Source organism: Notolepis coatsorum (genome assembly GCF_963971535.1).
Source record: "Notolepis coatsorum genome assembly, chromosome: 7".
Classification (NCBI taxonomy): Eukaryota; Metazoa; Chordata; class Actinopteri; order Aulopiformes; family Paralepididae; genus Notolepis; species Notolepis coatsorum.
Genome location: NC_140171.1, coordinates 139312298 through 139335346, shown reverse-complemented (window position 1 = coordinate 139335346; position 23049 = coordinate 139312298). Strand labels below are relative to the sequence as shown.

Here is a 23049-nt window from a genome sequence, read left to right as displayed (position 1 = left end):
GAGGAGAAAGAAAGAAAGAAAAAGTAAGAAAGAAAGAAAACCAAATATGAGACTGTGAGAAAAAGAAGACTTTATGAAGCAGTGAATGTCGGCCATTTTAAAGCTCTCATACAAAAGGCTTACAAAAACACCACAGACACACAGTGTTGTCACTCCGAGGGAAGCGGTGAATGACGGGTGGTGGGGTGGAGGAGAGGAACCAACAAATGATGCAAACAAACAAACAAAATATTAAGGTGCTTAAACGATTGTTTTGCTGTCAGTGTCCATTACATCCTATGTGATATATAAGTAAAAGGCAAACAAAAAAGTCATATATCATATTCATTGAACATGAAAAAGCCAAGTTGACATGATGAACTGTACGTGTCCAAATGTTACAACAATACGTTTACATACCGTACAGTGACACTCTATCCATTCATTGTGGCAAGGTACAGGGATGACATCACAATCTAGTGGCAGGTGGGTGGGGGTGGGGGGGACTACACCTGTCTTAAATAAATTCTAAATAAAACATAATATGACATCTGGACACAATGAATTACAGCCCAATAACTAATGTAAGCCAGTTGTAATATCCAAGACCATTCTCTAAAAAGGATACCTCATGATACAATAAAACAATAGCTTCAAAAAAGTGGGTTTGCTGTCAATAAAAGTACACTTCAGAGGTGGAATCTGTAATGCCATTAAACAGCGTCCTCTATAGGCAAAAGCGCTCCGCTCCGCTTGGTATTGGTATTGTTATTGTTTATTTAAAATGTTCTTTGGTCTGACATGTGGGTTGAAGTTTAGTAACTTATTATAGTGTGGATTCCTCCAGACATCTCTTGGCCAGGAGAACCCTCCCCTACACCCCCCCCCCTCCCCAACGCCAACCCCACACATCACACCAAAACAAAAAAATGTAAAGTGCAATACCAAGAGGGGATCTTTTGCCTAGGGGTTGCTGTTTGAGGGTACATTACAGATTCTACCTTTAAGCCACTGCAAGGAGGGAAAACATGAGACAGAGTGAGCAAAGGAGAGTACTTCCATCCATTCTAGAACTTGCATCTTTCTGGACGGAGACATGGAAACGACGTCAGCACTCAAACCTCTATAAATATATTAAATTAAAAAGTCTGTAACTTTTTTTTTTGCATACACTTTTAAACAAGATCAGCCCCCCCCCCCCCACCCCCCAAAACCCCAAGTAATATCAGCCTCTTTCTCTCAGTTGTAAAATCTGGAGTGAAATTGTACAAATCTCAGGAGTAAAAGGTTCATCAAAGTCCATCAATCCTAGAAAGAAGGTAACAGAAAATACAATCCAAAATGTTGATTTTCTCTTTCAAATCGTATCATATGTACTGTAAATCAAATGGATCTTCTTGTACAGACAGTGTTATAAATAAAATAACACATCAGCATTTGCCACTTGCTTGTTTTTTGATATCTGAAAGAATTGCTTCATTGCAACTAGTGACAGTGTGTAAAGGAGGACAAAACACATCCATCATTTATCATGGAGCCATCGGTGCAACCTTTCTTCATGCGCTCATCACGTTACACTCAGAAGGGATGTCTAGCTGACATCCTTCCCACCGGGAGGCGTAGTGGGTCACGTCACTGTTGTTTCCCACACGGTCCACCCCACTTGAAATTGCAATGTATTCCCAATGGACACATTTCTAAATCGTCTCGTTTAAAACAAATAAAGCATGAACATTGGCAGCATGTTGTACCTTTCTGTGAGTATTCATCCACAATCTATAGCTCAACATGAAACAATTTGCAATTAATCGTCAAAGTAGCAAAATAACAACGTTTATGTTTACGCTCACTGAGAAACTACACAATGGCCGTGACGTGTGTTAGGCGACAGCACAGAACGACAGGCGTTCTACTTCTAAGTGTAGTTATTTATTTTTTTACGACAAATTAAACAACCTTTTAACTAACTTTATTTAAACCAAAAATGCTTAAGCAATAATGTTAGTGATAGAAGAGAACTCATTTTGTGCAAAAAAGGAAAGCTTGCCAATGTTCATGAGGCAGAATTATTACAATAGCCGATAACACATTTTCCCAATGATAAATCCCTATACGGGTGGACCGTGCGGGAAACTAAAGTGACGTCAGACTACACCTCCCTATTGACACGGCTTTGCAACATGTCGGTTGCGCGACAGCCTTCATCCCTCCTGACGACACCACAATACCGTCAGTACACTGTAGCATACAGTCTGCACACGTTAAAATTGGCCATTGAAAGAATACTGTTCTCCAAACACTCGTGTATTGAAAGCCCTCTGGGGGGTAGTAGTTGTACTCAAAACACTGAAAGGAAATGTAACAAGTGGGTTTACTAAATCGTGATACATGGACCAAATAGTGCTGTTGTGTGATCTTCTTGAGTGTGAATTGATTCATCGTTTGCTACCTGTGACAAACTGAACCCACAGAACCACAATAAGTCACAATAACAGAGCAGGATAAACAAAAAGGGAGTGGTGGTGCAGAGTTCAACTTTAACATCAACCCATCGGCCGCCATCTTCATTCTGTGTCCTTTCATCTAAGGTTAAAGGTCACTGAGTAGACAAAGCTGGGGTGCTCCATGATAAAAAAAATAAAAATTATACTAGTGGAATAAAGTCTTCCATAAAGATGGCTAGTAACAGCTAAATATCATTTCCTTCTGTGTGAAGCTAGCAAGCTAACCACACACACGGGTTGGCGACGGGGTGTTGGTTTGAGCCCTTGTGGCGTCCAATGAGGGTTGTGCTGGAGCGATGGATGATGTCAGAGAGGGAGGGGTGGGGGCCGGAGGGGGGGGGGGACTGGAATCATTATTATAGTTGCTTCACATAGTTTCCTGGGAAGGTTCCAAACAGCTTGCTCCGTCGAGAGGTCCCTTCATAAACAAAAAGAGAGTGTACAGGGTCAGTTCTGCTGTAATGAATGTGTAAACGGAGTCAGACAACTTGAACTGTACTGTGTTTTTTACCACTCCCTTGAGAACATTATTGCTTTGGCAAGTGTGTTGGGATGTTTAAAAACAGAACGGTTTTGTATAACAGACATTATTGGCACCTGACTGTTGAATATGAAAATGTTATTGGAAAAAAACGTTAGGCAACATAATATCTGTTACGTTGCCGCGACGATAATAACAAAAGAGAAAGTGAAATACAAGCATCGCAAGCACCATAAATAATCTTTATGATTAGAAAACGAATATTAAAAACATATAGAGTTTTACTGTACTCTTTGTAACATAATAACAATAACATGAGAGCAGACCAAAAGTAAACATTCCGCTGTGGTCTGAAACATGAAACTACGTCCAAAGGTCAGGATCTAGCAGCAGCAGCTGTCCCTGACTCCAGCACTATTCCAGAACACTGCAATCTAATCACCATCCAAACCAGCAAATTAGAGGCTAGTTCAGCCTATTTGGCAGCATCTTAAGAGGACAACGTTTTGTCAGGGAGGAAATACATGGGAGTGAGAAGACGTCAAAAGGATTCTGTGGTCTCAAGGAAGCCAGACCGCAGGTCAAGTCCAGTTGTGAGGGATAACACAGACCTCCTCCAAGGGCAAACACAGTACATCGAAACTATACTATATGCAGTATGTTGATGATATACAGTATATGCAAATAAGGCCAGTCTATCAGAAGACTATGAAAACAGGTCTTCATAGTTTAGTTCAATGTAGTCTTTGCAGATTAATTATGATGAGCCGTCCTTGTCAAGCCCATGATTTATCTCTGTTTGACTTGACGTTGCTCTCTTAATTAATCTCTACTAGAGATGATGCCATTCCACTGGGTCCTACTCATTTCCACATGCACACGTTATACGTTTCCAAATTACTTAAAATTTGGCTTTTTACATTTACATTGAGTAATTTTGCTGACGCTTTTATCCAAGGCGACTTACAAGTTCTGTACAACAACTCAGCAGGAAGGGTACAACTCTGGCCGCTAAGGGTAAGTACAGTAACATTGGTCCTCATTCTCGAACATGTTCGCAAGTACCTTGTAAATATCTTGGTCAAAATGTCGTACTAAAAAATGTACAAAAATCCTCCGCCAGCTAAAAGGTATGTGTATGGGGGACACAGTGGCAGCGTGATGGCTGTATATAAGCCAGCTAAAAGGTATGTGTATGGGGGACACAGTGGCAGCGTGATGGCTGTATATAAGCCAGCTAAAAGGTATGTGTATGGGGGACACAGTGGCAGTGTGATGGCTATACAGGTGCAGCTCGATAAATTAGAATATTGTGGAAAAGTTATTTTATTTCAGTAATTAAATTCAAAAAGCGAAACTCTTGTAGATTATAGATTCAATACACACAAAGTGAAATATTTCAAGCCTTTATTTGTTTAAATGTTGATGATTATGTCTTACAGCTCATGAAAGCCCAAACTTCTGTATCACCAATAAAACATTTAAAATAGATGTATTTATTTTTGTATATAGAAATGTCAGCCTTCTGAAAAGTATGTTCATGTACAGTATGTTCACTCAGTACTTGGTTGGGGCTCCTTTTGCACAAATATATAGACTTTTCCACGATATTCTAATGTATTGAGCTGCACCTGTATATAAGCCAGCTAAAAGGTGTGTGTATGGGGGACACAGGGCCACACTGGCAGCGTGACGGCTGCCTCGCTGATCTGCAGCGGCTCACAGAACCACAGAGCTTCATTACCACAGCGTCCAGGTCACCTGCACAGCCCTCCGGCCTAACGCCTCTAGTGCCACAGCGTCCAGGTCACCTGCACAGCCCTCCAGCCTAACGCCTCTAGTGCCACAGCGTCCAGGTCACCTGCACAGCCCTCCAGCCTAACGCCTCTAGTGCCACAGCGTCCAGGTCACCTGCACAGCCCTCCAGCCTAACGCCTCTAGTGCCACAGCGTCCAGGTCACCTGCACAGCCCTCCAGCCTAACGCCTCTAGTGCCACAGCGTCCAGGTCACCTGCACAGCCCTCCAGCCTAACGCACCACTTTGTTCCTTAACCCTTTCACTGCCGCACTACCAAAACGGTTAACCCTTTCACTGCCACACAACAGCCGGTTAACCCTTTCACTGCCACACGACAGAAGGTTAACCCTTTACTATCACACCACCGACGGTGACCTTTTGAAATGTGGCCAAGGCATTTCACAGCCCAAATGGTGTGACAGTGTTAGAGCAGAGGCCTGGTGGCAGGGCTGTATGCTAAGCTTTTTCACTAGGGGCACAGGTGCCCCTAAATGAAAAATTTAGGGGCACAGAATCTTTAACAATTTTACCATTATAGTGCAAAAAAATATGTTCCTCCTGCCTCATTACTGTGGTCCTTTTATTTAACATTAAAGTGCTTTTGTTGTTTTCAGGTTTGTATCTTTTATAATGAACCAACTGAAGTATTACCAGAGCTGCAAACATTTCTTCTTTCAACGATACTACTACTCTTATCGCTTCTTTATTATTTTGCAAGATTTTCTTTTTTTATTAAGAACATTGACATCAAGTTCAAGTTCAAGTTCAAGTTTCTTTAATAGTTGTCATACAGAAGTACAGAATACTTTCATACAAAATGCTTCTTACTGTTACGCTCCAGAGACTGTGCTAGACAAGATAGTATCAAATAACATAGTATAGCATGTAATTTAGAAGAAGAAAATGAGGTCACAGTGTTCGGTATAGACATATGTACAATGTTCTGAGTTACCATATAATATACAATACTATGCAGTGTACTAATGTACAGTACTATATAGTGCAAAGCAGAAATGGGATGAGGTACAATTTAGGTACAATTTACAGTAAGGTGTACGAGTTGTAGTGCAATCCTTCATCAATAAATATAAAGTGTGGGGAGTGGGTGCTACAGTGTGTTTGTTTAAAGTGGGTGTGTGCTATAAAGTGTGTGGAGTGGGTGCTACAGTGTGTTTGTTTAAAGTGAGTGTGTGCGTGTGGATGTGTGTGCTATGTGCGTTTGGTGGTTGTTGTTGTGTAGTGTTCATTGTTCGTTTAGCAGCCTGATGGCCTGGGGATAGAAGCTTCTTCTGAGTCTTTCTGTGCTCGCCTTGAGACTCCGGTATTGCTTGCCTGACCGCAGCAGTTCAAAGAGGCAGTTGTTCGGGTGACTGGAGTCTTTAATGATTCTCTTAGCCTTGCCCTTGCAACGCTTGTTGTAAATGTTCTGGAGGGTGGGGAGCCCCCCTCCAATTGTGCGTTCGGCTGAACGTGTCACTCTTTGTAGTCTGCTTCGGTCTTGTGCAGTGCTATTCCCAAACCAGGAGGTGATGTTGCCGGTCAAGATGCTCTCTATTGTACATGAGTAGAAGTTCTTAAGGATCTTCTGACTGACTTGGAACTTCCTTAGGCGCCTGAGGAAGTAGAGGCGTTGTCGTGCCTTCTTCACAACACTGTCAATGTGTGTGGTCCATGTCAAGTCCTCGGATATGTAGGCTCCGAGGTACTTAAAGCTGTTGACTCTCTCAACCGGTGCCCCGTCGATGCTGAGGGGGCTGTAGTCCTTGACCCCCGACCTCCTGAAGTCCACAATCATCTCCTTTGTTTTGCTGACGTTCAGGGAGAGGCTGTTTTCCTGGCACCATCCCGCCAGGACCTTGACCTCTTCCAGGTAGGCCCTCTCGTCGTTGGCAGAGATCAGGCCCACCACCACTGTGTCGTCAGCAAATTTGATGATTGTATTGCTACTCCGCTGAGCCACACAGTCGTGTGTGTACAGGGAGTAGAGGAGGGGACTCAGAACACAGCCCTGGGGGGCCCCTATGTTGAGGGTGATGGATGAGGAGGTGCAGTTGCCTGCTCTCACCACCTGGGGTCTGCCAGTCAGGAAGTCCAAGACCCACTGGCAGAGGTCATAGTTCAAGCCCAGGTCCCTGAGCTTGGCTATGAGTATGGAGGGGACTATGGTATTGAATGCCGAGCTGTAGTCGATGAATAGCATTCTCACATAGTTCCCCTGCCTCTTGTCCAGGTGTGATGCTGCTGTGTGCAGCACATGGGCTATGGCGTCCTCCGTGGACCTGTTGGGGCGGTATGCAAATTGCAGGGGGTCCATGTTGATGGGGAGGGAGGAGCAGATGTAGCCCTTTACTAGCTTCTCAAAGCACTTCATGGCTATGGAGGTGAGAGCTACAGGGCGGTAGTCGTTGAGGCAAGCAGGCTTGGATTTTTTGGGTACAGGGATAATAGTGGACTTCTTCAGGCAGGTGGGGATGACAGCCTGTTCTAAGGACAGGTTAAATATGTCAGTGAATACTGGGGCCAGTTGGTCGGCACAGACTTTTAGGACGCGGCCTGGGATGCCGTCCGGACCTGCTGCCTTCCTGATATTCACATTCACATTGCTTTATTATTCTTTTATATAACTATATTACTGCACATGGCTACTTTTTGATCAATTAATACAAGCAGTCAGATAAATTAACTATTTTGGGACTTTCTATTTTATTTAGAAAGTTCTTAAATCAGAATGTCCCACCCAATACCCAGTAACGTAATACCCAAAAACGGTTCAATACTCCATTTTATTAGTAGAGATACTTTTAGAACAATAGCCTGATGATATATTTTCCATGAGGTGAGTGGATGCATGACCGGAGCAGTGTGTGTGAGAGAGCACACGCTTTGCGTAGTGGGCGTGTCAACAGTGTCAGCTGAACTCGCACCAAACAAGGCATAGGGAAATAGTCAGACATCCCAGAATTATTTCATAATACAAAGTTTCTGAATGGATATTTGGATTAAACCAAGTTGTATGCAGTGATGACCGGTCTTTCCCCACGGAACTAAAGTTACTTAACGTTACACGGGTCGCGCTATGCATGCTTAGCTTGCTAACGATAGCAGTGTAACTAAATGTTACACACGTCGCGCTATGCATGCTTGCTTAGCTTGCGAACGTTAAGATAGGAGATAGCAGTGTAACTTAATCTTACACAGGTCGCGCTATGCATGCTTTTTTTGAACGTTTCGTTCTCTCAGCTATGATGAGCTCTGCTTCAGCACGGACAGCACCTCTCAAGTACCTGTATGTGCATGTGTGAGTGTCAGTCGCGCAAGTGTGTAAGTAACAGCCCCGCTCCTCGGGCAGACGGAGAGAGAGACCGAGGGAGAGATATAGAAAACGGCCAACAAGATTAGTTCGCAACTTTTAAATTCCTCGAAAAAAAAAAAAATGAGTGAAATACGAATGAAAGGGTTGAAATCAGTACTAGCAAGGGTGCCCCCAAATATTTCTCTCTACTAGCACAGGCTATTTTTAGGGGCAATATGCTACGCCCTCGTAGCACTGTACAGCCCTGGGTGGTGTTAGAGAGGAGGCCTGGTGGTGTTAGAGAGGAGGCCTGGTGGTGTCAGAGAGGAAGCCTGGTGGTGTTAGAGAGGAAGCCTGGTGGTGTTAGAGAGGAAGCCTGGTGGTGTTAGAGAGGAAGCCTGGTGGTGTCAGAGAGGAGGCCTGGTGGTGTCAGAAAGGAAGCCTGGTGGTGTTAGAGAGGAGGCCTGGTGGTGTCAGAGAGGAAGCCTGGTGGTGTTAGAGAGGAAGCCTGGTGGTGTCAGAGAGGAGGCCTGGTGGTGTCAGAGAGGAAGCCTGGTGGTGTTAGAGAGGAGGCCTGGTGGTGTCAGAGAGGAAGCCTGGTGGTGTCAGAGAGGAGGCCTGGTGGTGTTAGAGAGGAAGCCTGGTGGTGTCAGAGAGGAGGCCTGGTGGTGTTAGAGAGGAAGCCTGGTGGTGTCAGAGAGGAGGCCTGGTGGTGTTAGAGAGGAGGCCTGGTGGTGTCAGAGAGGAAGCCTGGTGGTGTTAGAGAGGAAGCCTGGTGGTGTCAGAGAGGAGGCCTGGTGGTGTTAGAGAGGAAGCCTGGTGGTGTCAGAGAGGAGGCCTGGTGGTGTTAGAGAGGAAGCCTGGTGGTGTCAGAGAGGAGGCCTGGTGGTGTTAGAGAGGAGGCCCCCCCCCCCCGAACACACTTTATATTTCTATTATTGGTAAAGAGATTTGCACTACAACTCATACCTCATTGCACCTTACCGTAAGTTGTACCTCATCCCATTTCTGCATTGTACTTTATATTGTATTGTAACTCAGTTATTATATATTATGTAATATTGAACACTTTTGTTTTGAACACTTTTGTTTACACTTGTTACGTACTTTTGACTTCTATTTTTTACTTATCCATTTTATTTTTATCTAGCACACTCTCAGGAGCAGAACAGGAAAAAGCATTTCATATAAAAGTATTCTGTATTTTTGTATGACAACTAATAAAGAAACTTGAACTTGAACTTGAGTCTAGGATTGTACACTTTTCTGGAGAAGCCCCATAGAAGCGATGAGCGATGGGCGTAGCATCCCCCCCCACGTCAACATCACGTTCTATTAGATTAGTGCAAGTCTGCGTATCTCCGAACAGACGTGGGTCACTTTGAATAACCCCCGACCAGCTGTTTACATTTATCTTCATCTAAATGTCTTTATGTAGTGTATACAGGGGCGTAGCTGGAGATTCTGGACCCCATGAAAGAATCTATTTGTGGGCCCCAATCCATGCGAGCGCGCGTTAGCGCGCAAGCTTAACAAATTTGGGCCATTTATTTATTGATGAAAACGCATAATATGGTTTTTACTAGGGATGCTCGATATTGGCTTTTTTACCGATACCGATATGCCGATATTGTCCAACTCTTAATTTCCGATACCGATATCAACCGATACCGATATATGCAGGGTTTCCCCCCCCAAAAAATGGAATAATTTCAGGTAATTAACATTACATATATCTTGTTGTGGAATTAACACAACATTATGCATACTTTTGACAATAAATAAAATCAGAATTTGTTCTTACTTGCTTGCCTGGGTAAATAAAGGTTATAAAAATGTAAAAAAAATTAAAAATAAAAAATTTGAAAACCGATATCGATATTTTCCGATATCACATTTTAATGCCGATATCGGCCGATAATATCGGACATCCCTAGTTTTTACCTATACATTCGGATCAGCAGTTCAGCACCTAGTAAAGGATGTGGCATTGCGTTCATCTTCAATGAATGGACCAATGCAATAGTCTACCAAAGAACCTTGAGTCGCACTAGGCTAGGCATATATTTTCCCCTACTCTTATGACAATGTTTTCTGATACTCAACATACAAAAGCTGTTACTTGTCCTGTCTCTCTGTAATCCCATCTCCAACACAATAGTCTACTCAAGCACACTATTAGGTTGACAGACACTTACATTTTGATCTGCTCTGTAGTATACAATCGCTCATTCTGTCAAACAGAGTAACAAGCACCTGTTTGTTTCTTTTGTGAAGTTTTATTTTTAATACAGGCAATTCTACTTTTGAGTCATCTACATTAACTTACTTTAGGATAATAATAAAACCATATTAATAAGAAGATAATAATAGTGTTCAGTGCTGGGCCCTTGGAATCATCCTAACCTTCCCCCCCCAGCTACTCCCCTGAGTGTATATGTAACTTTGCTAGGGTTTCTGAAGTCGTGGTTGCGACACCCCTTCAGCACATTGAACACCCTCTTCCTCGAGGGCCGACAGGGAGTGACTTGGTGTCAGAGCTGGAGGACCTCGGGCAGCTTCCCCCGCAGGATCTCTACATGATGCCGTGCGGCTCTCATGGCTCTGCGCCGAGTTTCTAGGATGATGCCAACGTGCGGCCCGTGCGTCTGCCCTAACCTGTTAACCGTCCGCATTGTCGCAGTGAGAGGGTTAACCCTTTGGTAGTGTGGTAGTAAAAGGGTTAACACAGGCGCCGAAATGAAAAGCAAGGCATTCTGCAGCCGTTCTGCTGGCAGTGTGGACCTGGGCTTATAGCTGTTCTGTTGGACCTGGGCTTATAGCTGTTCTGTTGGACCTGGGCTTATAGCTGTTCTGTTGGACCTGGACTTATAGCTGTTCTGTTGGACCTGGGCTTATAGATGTTCTGTTGGACCTGGGCTTATAGCTGTTCTGTTGGACCTGGGCTTATAGCTGTTCTGTTGGACCTGGGCTTATAGCTGTTCTGTTGGACCTGGACTTATAGCTGTTCTGTTGGACCTGGGCTTATAGCTGTTCTGTTGGACCTGGGCTAATAGCTGTTCTGCTAGTAGTGTTGGACCTGGGCTAATAGCTGTTCTGCTGGACCTGGGCTAATAGCTGTTCTGTTGGACCTGGGCTAATAGCTGTTCTGTTGGACCTGGGCTAATAGCTGTTCTGCTAGTAGTGTTGGACCTGGGCTAATAGCTGTTCTGCTGGACCTGGGCTAATAGCTGTTCTGTTGGACCTGGGCTAATAGCTGTTCTGTTGGACCTGGGCTAATAGCTGTTCTGCTTGACCTGGGCTAATAGCTGTTCTGCTGGTAGTGTTGGACCTGGGCTAATAGCTGTTCTGCTAGTAGTGTTGGACCTGGGCTAATAGCTGTTCTGCTAGTAGTGTTGGACCTGGGCTAATAGCTGTTCTGCTGGTAGTGTTGGACCTGGGCTAATAGCTGTTCTGCTGGTAGTGTTGGACCTGGGCTAATAGCTGTTCTGCTAGTAGTGTTGGACCTGGGCTAATAGCTGTTCTGCTAGTAGTGTTGGACCTGGGCTAATAGCTGTTCTGCTGGTAGTGTTGGACCTGGGCTAATAGCTGTTCTGTTGGACCTGGGCTAATAGCTGTTCTGCTAGTAGTGTTGGACCTGGGCTAATAGCTGTTCTGTTGGACCTGGGCTAATAGCTGTTCTGCTAGTAGTGTTGGACCTGGGCTAATAGCTGTTCTGTTGGACCTGGGCTAATAGCTGTTCTGCTAGTAGTGTTGGACCTGGGCTAATAGCTGTTCTGCTGGTAGTGTGGACCTGGGCTAATAGCTGTTCAGCTGGTAGTGTGGACCTCAGCTTATAGATGTTCTGCTGGTCGTGTGAACCTGGGCTTAGAGACGTATATAGAGTTTCAAGATCATCTGTGCCTTTAAAAAAAAGAATTCCATACTCCACTCAAAACTGACCATTCATTTTCAGTAGTCAAATGATCATTTGTATTATCTTATAACTCAATGTGTTTTGGATGTGGTTTCTTTTGACAAAGCTGTGTAAAACAAGAGTTTTGATTATGTTCATAGGATCATTGTCAAAACTGAGTTTATTTCTATTTTGTGTGTTTGTCGTTCTTGCACTGCTCTACTGTCAGTACCTCTTGGATAACACATGTTTGTAACACATAATATATATTATGTTCTGTTGCCATCTTGGCTCTTGCTTTATGCTCTTGCCTTAGCAGGGCTCCCTTGCAATTATCAAGGGGTGTTTATGGATTTGTTACACATACGATGGGACTCCACCGCCATCTAGTGGCTATTTAGTGAATAAGCTCATGCAACCCTCCCTCCTCCTCCTCCTCCTCCTCCTCCTCCTCCTCCTCCTCTTCCTCTTCCTCTTCCTCTTCCTCTTCCTCCTCCTCCTCCTCCTCCTCCTCCTCCTCCTCCTCCTCCTCTTGACTTACCCACAAACCAGCCATCATCACACTTCTCCATGACATCAACGATGTCTCCTTCCTTCAGTTCCAGTTCATCCTCATTGCGGGGTAGGTAGTTATACAGGGTCTGGAACCTGTGGTGGTGAAACATTAGCATCGTTAGCCAAACTAGTAACTTAGTACACGATTCATGTATATCTGCACTCTGAGAAAGCAGTCTGCCTCATATTTATGGCCGCAAGCGTCTTTTTTCAATGTATCCGAATGGGGAGAGAGCGTATGCGGCCGCATGCACCGCCTATAGGAAATGCGCTGCAGTCGGCTTTTTTTTAGCGCCTTTCAGCTTTTTTCTGCAGCCGCACCCAGCGTTTAAAGTTGAAACTTTCTGAACTTTTCAGAGCGATGCGCAGAGCGCACTTGCAGACAACCAATCACAGCCAATCATATCTACCACTCTGTTTGTAACCTGACACCGGAGTTGCCTGCCTGTCTTGGCTGTCTCCCACAAGAGACGGGCCATTGAGATTCGCGACAAAGCACAAATACACTAATAACTACACGAATACACTAATAAAAGCTAATAAAAAGCAAAGGGCGAACTGTGGTGTCAGGCAATAACTATATAATTAATATACAATAAAGTGTATTAAAATATGCTATATGTGCAACACCGCGGCATTAAAATACGATAAAAGTTATTATTACAAGATGGCTGTCATGTAGGTGTCGCTAGAGTTCTTTCTCTCTCGTCATCAGGTAGGTTGGTGACTGACAGCTCGTTGTCATAGTTACAAAAGGCTCGCGCTGCATTTTTTTCTCTCACCGCAAGCGCTCCACCCCAGTACTACCGGCACACTGCCAGCGTTTTTCAGCTGGAAAAATTAGATAGGTGGACCCGGGCCCTTAGAATGGAACTATGTTATGCATACAACATAAATATGGCCATGATGGTAATTCTCAACTAATATACAGTCTAGCTCATAGAGGAATATTGGAATATCTGGTTCACACTAACATCAGACATCTGGTGTAATTAATAATATGGATAATTATGATAATGACTTACGGGTCTCCTCCACCATGGAGTGCATCCTGCACAAATCTCTGAGAGAGAGAGAGAGAGAGAGAGAGAGAGAGAGAGAGAGAGAGAGAGAGAGAGAGAGAGAGAGAGAGAGAGAGAGAGAGAGAGAGAGATTAATTTAGGTTAAGATTGATTAAGTATTTGTGAATATTGATGGGTGTATCCAGTCTAAGGAATGGAACTGAAAATGACACAAACCAAAACATGTTAATCAACCATGAAATCAAGCCTATATTAAGCCATTCCTTCAACAGAAATAACTCAACAAGGCGAGGTATATTCCACTTCTAGGGAAAACACAATAACATGCACTATTATGGAATATAGGGGGTAAAAAAAAACACAGTCAGATATGGGTTTAGTATTAGAAATGAACTCCATATCCCATCCGGCAACGCTGGTAGTGTCACAGCATGGAGTGATTAGGACACGCCCCCTACCCTTCGACCTCTAAGGGGTGACAGACAGGAGCTCCTGCTCATGACGGGACTACGAGGAGGTTTACCATCAACCACCACATCCTGCTTAAAAGCCGGCTGTAAAGAACCAGAAGCAACACAGCCGTCAGCCTCGAGACAAACCAAGTGAGCCATCGCTCCCACAGATCACACATACTGTACCGTGCAGAAACACACAGGCTCATGTCATGCTGCTGGATTAGGATCAAAGGTCAATGCCAACCTTCATACACTGCAGTACTAAGGCTGTCCCCGAAGCCTGTTTTTGGGATTCAAACTTCATCAGGGTTTTTTCGAACGGACGTTCGAACCTTCGTTTTAATAAAATAATAATACAAAAAAAAATATATATATATATATATATATATATATATATTTTTTATAAATATCCTCAAACTAAATCCTCAATTTGAATAAAGTGATTCATCTGATTAAATGAGTCTTTTTATTTTTATTAAATCAACTTTCCAGCCCCAGACCCAGCCCAGGGAGAAGCCCCAGCCCAACTAAATCAATTAAATCAACTTTCTTTAATGAATATAACTCAGTTTCTTTTAATACTATAATATTAGTGTAGCCTAATCTTTATCTGCAACTGTGAAGAAAAACCAGAATGAATAGAAAAAAATATAACATTTTATTTCTTTTTCTTTTTATAAAAAATTCAAATGTTGATTTAGAATTCGAATGCCAGCGTAACGAACGAAGGTTCGAACGTTTGGGCTCAGCCCTATGCAGTACAGATAATACTATAATATAATGCATCTGCGACGTCATCCTGATAACACTTCACACTGGCTCCATGGGCTCTGCTGTCTACGTGCCCACACTGTGGTTCTGGTCGATACATGCCGTTTCACACACAGACACACACGTATACGTATCATCAAGTCTGCTAGCATCAGAGGACATCAAACAGCACAGAATGCAGGGTTAAGATCCTAAAGAGAGTTCATTCATTCTCGGGTGAGCCAACACCACCATCATCATCATCATCATCATCATCATCATCATCATCATCATCATCATCACAACACCACCAAGCTCCAAGCATTACCTTGACCTTGGCAGACCTAGGCTCTGGACGGGGTATGGGTGGAGGAGAGGACGGGGTGGCGAGGGGAGGAGGGGATGGGAGAGGATGGGGGGTGTGAGGTGGTTCTGAGTCCGGGCAGGAGATTTGGAGGGGAGGGGGAGATGGGGAGCTTGGAGGGCAAGAGCTAGGCTGGTGCAAGGAGGGATGTGTAGAGGAGTGACTGGAGGTGATGTCTGGCGAGACAGGAGGAGAGGAGGAGGGGTGAGGAGGAGAGGAGGAGGGGTGAGGAGGAGAGGAGGGGTGAGGAGGAGAGGAGGAGGGGTGAGGAGGAGAGGAGGAGGGTTGAGGAGGAGAGGAGGAGGGTTGAGGAGGAGAGGAGGAGGGTTGAGGAGGAGAGGAGGGTTGAGGAGGAGAGGAGGAGGGATGAGGAGGAGAGGAGGAGGGGTGAGGAGGAGAGGAGGGGTGAGGAGGAGAGGAGGAGGGGTGAGGAGGAGAGGAGGAGGGTTGAGGAGGAGAGGAGGAGGGTTGAGGAGGAGAGGAGGAGGGTTGAGGAGGAGAGGAGGGTTGAGGAGGAGAGGAGGAGGGATGAGGAGGAGAGGAGGAGGGGTGAGGAGGAGAGGAGGAGGGTTGAGGAGGAGAGGAGGAGGGTTGAGGAGGAGAGGAGGAGGGTTGAGGAGGAGAGGAGGAGGGTTGAGGAGGAGAGGAGGAGGGTTGAGGAGGACAGGAGTGACTGGAGGAGGTGATGTGTGGTGAGACAGGTGGAGAGGAGGAGGGTTGAGGAGAGGAGTGACGTGAGACAGGAGGAGAGGAGGAGGGTTGAGGAGAGGAGTGACGTGAGACAGGAGGAGAGGAGGAGGGTTGAGGAGGAGAGGAGGAGGGTTGAGGAGAGGAGTGACGTGAGACAGGTGGAGAGGAGGAGGGTTGAGGAGGAGAGGAGGAGGGTTGAGGAGAGGAGTGACGTGAGACAGGTGGAGAGGAGGAGGGTTGAGGAGGAGAGGAGGAGGGTTGAGGAGAGGAGTGACGTGAGACAGGTGGAGAGGAGGAGGGTTGAGGAGGAGAGGAGGAGGGTTGAGGAGGACAGGAGTGACTGGAGGAGGTGATGTGTGGTGAGACAGGCGGAGAGGAGGAGGGTTGAGGAGGAGAGGAGGAGAATTGAGGGGGAGAGTGACTGGAGGAGGTGATGTCCTGTGAGACAGGTGGAGAGGAGGAGGGTTGAGGAGAGGAGTGACGTGAGACAGGAGGAGAGGAGGAGGGTTGAGGAGGAGAGGAGGAGGGTTGAGGAGAGGAGTGACGTGAGACAGGTGGAGAGGAGGAGGGTTGAGGAGAGGAGTGACGTGAGACAGGTGGAGAGGAGGAGGGTTGAGGAGGAGAAGAGGAGAATTGAGGGGGAGAGTGACTGGAGGAGGTGATGTCCTGTGAGACAGGTGGAGAGGAGGAGGGTTGAGAAGGAGAGGAGGAGGGTTGAGGAGGAGAGGAGTGACTGGAGGAGGTGATGTGTGGTGAGACAGGTGGATAGGAGGAGGATTGAGGAGAGGAGTGACGTGAGACAGGAGGAGAGGAGGAGGGTTGAGGAAGAGAGGAGGAGGGTTGAGGAGGAGATGAGGAGGGTTGAGGAGAGGAGGGTTGAGGAGGAGAGAAGGAGGGTTGAGGAGAGGAGGGTTGAGGAGGAGAGGAGGAGGGTTGAGGAGAGGAGGGTTGAGGAGGAGAGGAGGAGGGTTGAGGAGGGGACGATGTGGTGGGAGATGACGGCAGTGCGGACTGCTGTGTGGTGGAAGTCAGGAGAGGAGGGGTTGAGGGAGGAGAGGGAGGGATGGTAAGGGCATCAGGCTGTTGTGATGAGGAGGATAGAGACACAGCAGGAGGAGGAGGGGAGGAGGGAGGAGAGGGGAGGATGGTAAGGGCATCAGGTTGTTGTGATGAGGAGGATAGAGACACAGCAGGAGGAGGAGGGGAGGAGGGAGGAGAGGGGAGGATGGTAAGGGCATCAGGCTGCTGTGATGAGGATGAGGAGAGAGACACAGCAGGAGAAGGAGGGGAGGAGGGAGGAGGAAGAGGTGGTGCAGGGGGTGAGGGGATGGCAAAGTGAAGAAGCTGTGTGGAAGAGGTGGGATCAGCCTATGGAGGAAATGAGACACCAACACTGATATATGATGCAAGTCTCTAACAAATCACACACAGATATGATGCAAGTCTCTAACAAATCACACTTACTGTATATGATGCAAGTCTCTAACAACTCACAGTGACCTTGCTGCAGCTTCCTAATGTTTTTACAACATACTAAACTATATAGCAGGACTTCAGTGAGATTTTTCAGAGACATGCTTCATACCCCCACTATGGTTCCACTAACATTGCTAACAAACGCCAACACATTTCTACTTCCAACATCTTTTCAACCAAAACACTTAAAATTACCATTATTTGTAACAAATAAGATAACACTTCTTAAAATCTGTGAAGGCTAAATGAAAATCTCAAGGAGGGTAACGACGGAACGACTGTTTAATATAATGAATGAACAACTATGCTGTGAAATCAAGAACTGTGACTCTATTTATTAATTTATTTGCCTTTTATCATTTGCTCACATCCCCCAATTTAATCATTATCCCAATTCCCTTCCTGGTTGTTGTGCTGCCCTACTGTCGGTCTGGGGAGGGTGTAGACTACCACATGCTGCCCTACTGTCGGTCTGGGGAGGGTGTAGACTACCACATGCTGCCCTACTGTCGGTCTGGGGAGGGTGTAGACTACCACATGCTGCCCTACTGCCGGTCTGGGGAGGGTGTAGACTACCACATGCTGCCCTACTGTCAGTCTGGGGGAGGGTGTAGACTACCACACGCTGCCCTACTGTCGGTCTGGGGAGGGTGTAGACTACCACATGCTGCCCTACTGTCGGTCTGGGGAGGGTGTAGACTACCACATGCTGCCCTACTGTCGGTCTGGGGAGGGTGTAGACTACCACATGCTGCCCTACTGCCGGTCTGGGGAGGGTGTAGACTACCACATGCTGCCCTACTGTCAGTCTGGGGGAGGGTGTAGACTACCACATGCTGCCCTACTGCCGGTCTGGGGAGGGTGTAGACTACCACATGCTGCCCTACTGTCAGTCTGAGGGAGGGTGTAGACTACCACACGCTGCCCTACTGTCGATCTGGGGAGGGTGTAGACTACCACATGCTGCCCTACTGTTGGTCTGGGGAAGGGGTAGACTACCACATGCTGCCCTACTGTCGGTCTGGGGAGGGTGTAGACTACCACATGCTGCCCTACTGTCAGTCTGGGGGAGGGTGTAGACTACCACATGCTGCCCTACTGTCGGTCTGGGGAGGGTGTAGACTACCACACGCTGCCCTACTGTCAGTCTGGGGAGGGTGTAGACTACCACATGCTGCCCTACTGTCAGTCTGGGGAGGGTGTAGACTACCACATGCTGCCCTACTGTCAGTCTGGGGAGGGTGTAGACTACCACACGCTGCCCTACTGTCAGTCTGGGGAGGGTGTAGACTACCACATGCTGCCCTACTGTCAGTCTGGGGAGGGTGTAGACTACCACACGCTGTCCTACTGTCAGTCTGCAGTCGCCATCTGCTTCTTTCCACCTGACACCGAGGAGTTTCACTGGGAGAAAATGGCATGTGCAGAGGTTCACGCCATCTCCCCCAGATCTCCTCCCAGCTGAACAGGCACCCCAACCGACCAGTAGGAGTCGCTATTGCAACGACCAGGACTTTATACCCCACGGGCTTCCCACCCGCGAAAAAACTGCAAATTTTGTTTTGTTTGTAGTGACGACTGTCCAAGCCGGAGGTACCGCTGCCGGGAATTTAACCCGGGTCTCTGCGGTGGCAGGCGTGTGCTTAGACCTCTACACCACCCAGCCGCTCCGTGATTACATTTGTACGCGTTTCAGTCCACACAGCATGCTCTACCTGTGCAGTCAGCCTTTCATTAGGGTTTCTACTGCTCTCCTCTTCTTCCTCCTCGCTAGCCTCATCCTCTTCCTCAATGAATAACTCAGGATATCCCTCCCCTTTGACTGCCGGTAGCCTATAAGACTCCTTCGGTGGCTCAGTCACAGTTTTTGATTGGCTCTCCCAGGTGAACAGTGGCTTCATTGTCACTGGCTTGTGAAACTCCACCTCTAGCCCCCGAAGGCCGCCCGCCGATTCATTGGCAAGTGCAGCTGTGGGAGGTTCCACCGCCTCTCGCCTAACCCTGCTCTGGGATCCCCTCTCACGCGCAGTGGGAGGACGTTCTAGCGGAGACGACGACAACCTCGAATCATCTCCATCCTCCGCACGGAAGGGAGCGTCCAGAATCATAGACAGCAGCTTGTCGTAGGGGTCTTCCGTTTGCTCCTCGGCGTTAGGGGTTTTACTTTTGAACACGCTCACGCGCGCGGGGGCACTCGGCCTGTGCCACTGTGGGGCCTCTGTGGGCGAAGCGGCCGGCTCCGGTTCGGCACAGAGGAACCCCCAGCTATCTGCCTGGTATAACGGCCGCGTCCTGTCAGTGGCCCCTAGACCCCTCCAGCTGCCATGTCTGAGTCCAGGCAGAGGGGTAGTGACAGACCAGGGCAGGCCATGAGGCGGGGGTGAGGAGAAAGGCAGGTCGGGAGGCGGGGAGAAAGGCAGGTCGGGAGGTGGGGAGGAGAAAGGCAGGTCGGGAGGTGGGGAGTAAGGCAGGTCAGGAGGTGGAGAGAAAGGCAGGTGGGGACGTGGGGGTGGGGAGAATGGGGGGTCAGGAGGTGGGGAGAACGGGGGGTCAGGAGGTGGGGAGAAAGGCAGGTCTAAAGCCACTATCCTGTGCCTAAACACAGGGGTGGACCTTGTGGACTTTGCGCAGGGTGGAGGAGGGGTCAGGCCTCTTCTAGGCGGCACAGGTGGGCCCCCTCCCCTTGGCTCCCCGGCGGGGAAGGGGTTACTAGGCGTGGGGGAGGGTACAGGAGTGGCTGCGAGGAGGGAGGGGCCAGGGGTGGATATGCAGGGGGGGCCCAGAGTGAGTGAGAGCCACTCGCTGGTGACGGCTTGGAGCTGCTGCGTCCTCAGCAGGGTGTGGGGGGTGCGGTGGTGGTGGAGGTGCAGGGAGGAGGAGGAGGGTGGAGGAAGAGGAGGGGAGGCACAGAGAGGCTCCAGTAGGGGGGTGCGGTGGTGGTGGAGGTGCAGGGAGGAGGAGGAGGAGGGTGGAGGAAGAGGGGAGGCACAGAGAGGCTCCAGGAGGAAAGATGAAAAGGAAGGGAAAAAGAGAGGGGATACTTAACAACAGAGAAGTGGAGAGATTATGAGGAATGGTACAGTATATGGTACAGTATATATAGAGTACAGTACAGTATATGGTACAGTATATATAGAGGCTTTTCATGTTAACGTAGTTCTCTTTCTTCCAACATGGCTGCCTGTAACCACTTTCAAAAGAAAATGCCCCATTTCTGTGCATTCTGTACAAATGGTGTGTGTGTGCATGTGTGTGTGTGCATGTGTGTGTGTGCATGTGTGTGTGTGTGTGTGTGTGTGTGTGGAATGAGTAATGAAAATACACACTTACACTCTATTCCTACAGGACCATTATCCACTTAGACACCCTGGTCTCTCTCGGCTAATTAAAATCTCTGTGACATAACTTCCTACAAGAAGAATGTCACTGCTTTCTGTAGTCGGGTCCCCACTGCAAAATTACTGTGTTACCCTGTATTATACTGTCATGCACTTTTACTATCATGTAGACTATTCTGTTTTGTGTTTTCATGTGATGTATTGTATATTGTGTATACATGCACTTTTATTACGTTCTTGTGTGATGTATCGCAAATGTTATTGCTGTTTTCTTGGCCAGGTCTCCCTTGCAAAAGAGATATTGTATCTCAATGGGACTTCCTGGTTAAATAAAGGTTAACATAAACAAATTAAAATTAAAATTAAAATAAATTCCTGTATTGATGAACTGGTGATAGATGAACTGGTTGCTACGGCGATATTCACACGTGATTTGACAAACAGAATACTTGTCTCTACAGACGCTCATTGCTGATCAAAGCGGTTCCTATGTTTCATTTGTTCCACACAAACACCCTCTCCTCTCCTCAGTCATCTCCCTACCTTGGTTGGCGTGGAGCCCGGTGTCCTGTTGCCAGGGTAACCGTGGGGGTCTACGTGGTGGGCGGGGCTCTTGGACGGGGACGAGCGCTTGACGATGTCGACGTAGGAGACGGGGAAGATGCCCTGCTTGGTGGAGTCGGGGATCTTGCCCTCGTACCAGTTGGGGTCCACCTGCCTCAGCAGGATCACCCTCTCTCCCTGGGGGCGGACACATGTATAGAATAGAACAGAAATACTTTTATTATCCCCAGGGAAATTTGACACTGCAAATCGCTCAACATTATACATTTAGATAGAACAGGTCACGGATAAGGATAACAAAACAAATCAAATTGCCTAAGATAAGAATTGTGAACATGACCCAGGCTTCCAAATATGAAAACGAACATTTTAAACATCTTTTTAAACTTAAAAATACTCCTGCTGTTTTTTTTATTTCATCCGGCAGATTGTTCCAGAGTTTCACTCCTTTAACGGACACACACGAGACACGTTACCTTTCTGAGTGACAGCTCCACGGTGGTGTCGGCGTTGAAGTTGTAGCGGGCCCGCGCCTCCCCGATCTCCCTGACGTGCGCCGGCGGAGGGGGCCGGACCGGCTGCACCTTCTCTGGCACCTTCTACCAGAGGAGACCACGTGTTAACCCTTTCACTACCACACAACCAACGGGTTAACCCTTTCACTGCGACAATACAGAGGGTTAACTAGTGATGCACCGATGTGAAAATTGTGGCCGATACCGATAACCGATATTAATATTGCTGTTCTGGCCGATACCGATATTTACCGATGTCGATATCACACTTTTTTATGATAATCAAATAAAGAGCTATTTTCCAAAACGCATATTTTTTTTTACTTTTGTAACTTATTTTCAGAAATGACAAATATTTTGAAACAATTTAAGGCCAAAACATGTAAAAAATATATATATATATTTTTTTATATCTGCCCATATCGGCCCTATCTTGATATCGGACCGATACCGATGTGTAAAAAAACTGCCATATCGGCCGATATTATATCGGCGGCCGATATATCGTGCATCACTAGGGTTAACCCTTTCACTGTGACGATACAGAGGGTTAACCCGTTCACTGTCACACGACAAAGAGTTAACCGGCGTCTGTAGTGTGGTAGTGAAAGGGTTAACCTTCTGTAGTGTGGTAGGGAAAGGGTTAACCTTCTGTAGTGTGGTAGGGAAAGGGTTATTGTGTTCATTTTGAGCCTGTGTGTTTATGAGAAGGAGGGCAATACCCATATGAAAATGAACATCACAGTATTCCTGTAGTTTTTACTATAGTACTATAGTAATTAGGGGTGGGGGGGGGGAAATGCGTAACACTTTTGCTGCTATATACATTTGTGGAATGAGGTGAACAGACGTTATCTTATTATAAAATATGATGTATATATTTTTACAGTTGACAAAGTTTTCCATTGGGGGCATCATTTGTAGTTGAAAAAAAGTAATAACTACTAATAATAAATCATGATATATTACAATATGATGACTTTAGTATTGTGATGATATTGAAAAAACAGTTTGTGTGTCATGCTATAAGCAGTACATACGTGTTTGTGTGTCGTGCTATAAGCAGTACATACGTGTTTTACAGTTTGTGTGTCGTGCTATAAGCAGTACATACTTGTTTGTGTGTCGTGCTATAAGCAGTACATACGTGTTTTACAGTTTGTGTGTCGTGCTATAAGCAGTACATACGTGTTTGTGTGTTGTGCTATAAGCAGTACATATGTGTTTTACAGTTTGTGTGTCGTGCTATAAGCAGTACATACGTGTTTGTGTGTCGTGCTATAAGCAGTACATACGTGTTTTACAGTTTGTGTGTCGTGCTATAAGCAGTACATACTTGTTTGTGTGTCGTGCTATAAGCAGTACATACGT

General features: G+C 46.6%; 1 protein-coding gene across 1 annotated transcript in view; it reads right to left on the bottom strand.

Moving 5' to 3' along the window:
* Positions 1 to 942: 942 nt before the first annotated feature.
* The window catches only part of sorbs2a (sorbin and SH3 domain containing 2a), a 141173-nt gene continuing 119066 nt past the window's right edge, over positions 943 to 23049 (bottom strand). Inside the window, 5 exon segments of the mRNA XM_084318405.1 lie at positions 943 to 2901; positions 12491 to 12597; positions 13530 to 13567; positions 21143 to 21340; positions 21640 to 21762. Of these exon segments, the coding sequence (XP_084174531.1) occupies positions 2840 to 2901; positions 12491 to 12597; positions 13530 to 13567; positions 21143 to 21340; positions 21640 to 21762 (528 nt within the window). The 3' untranslated portion in view covers positions 943 to 2839.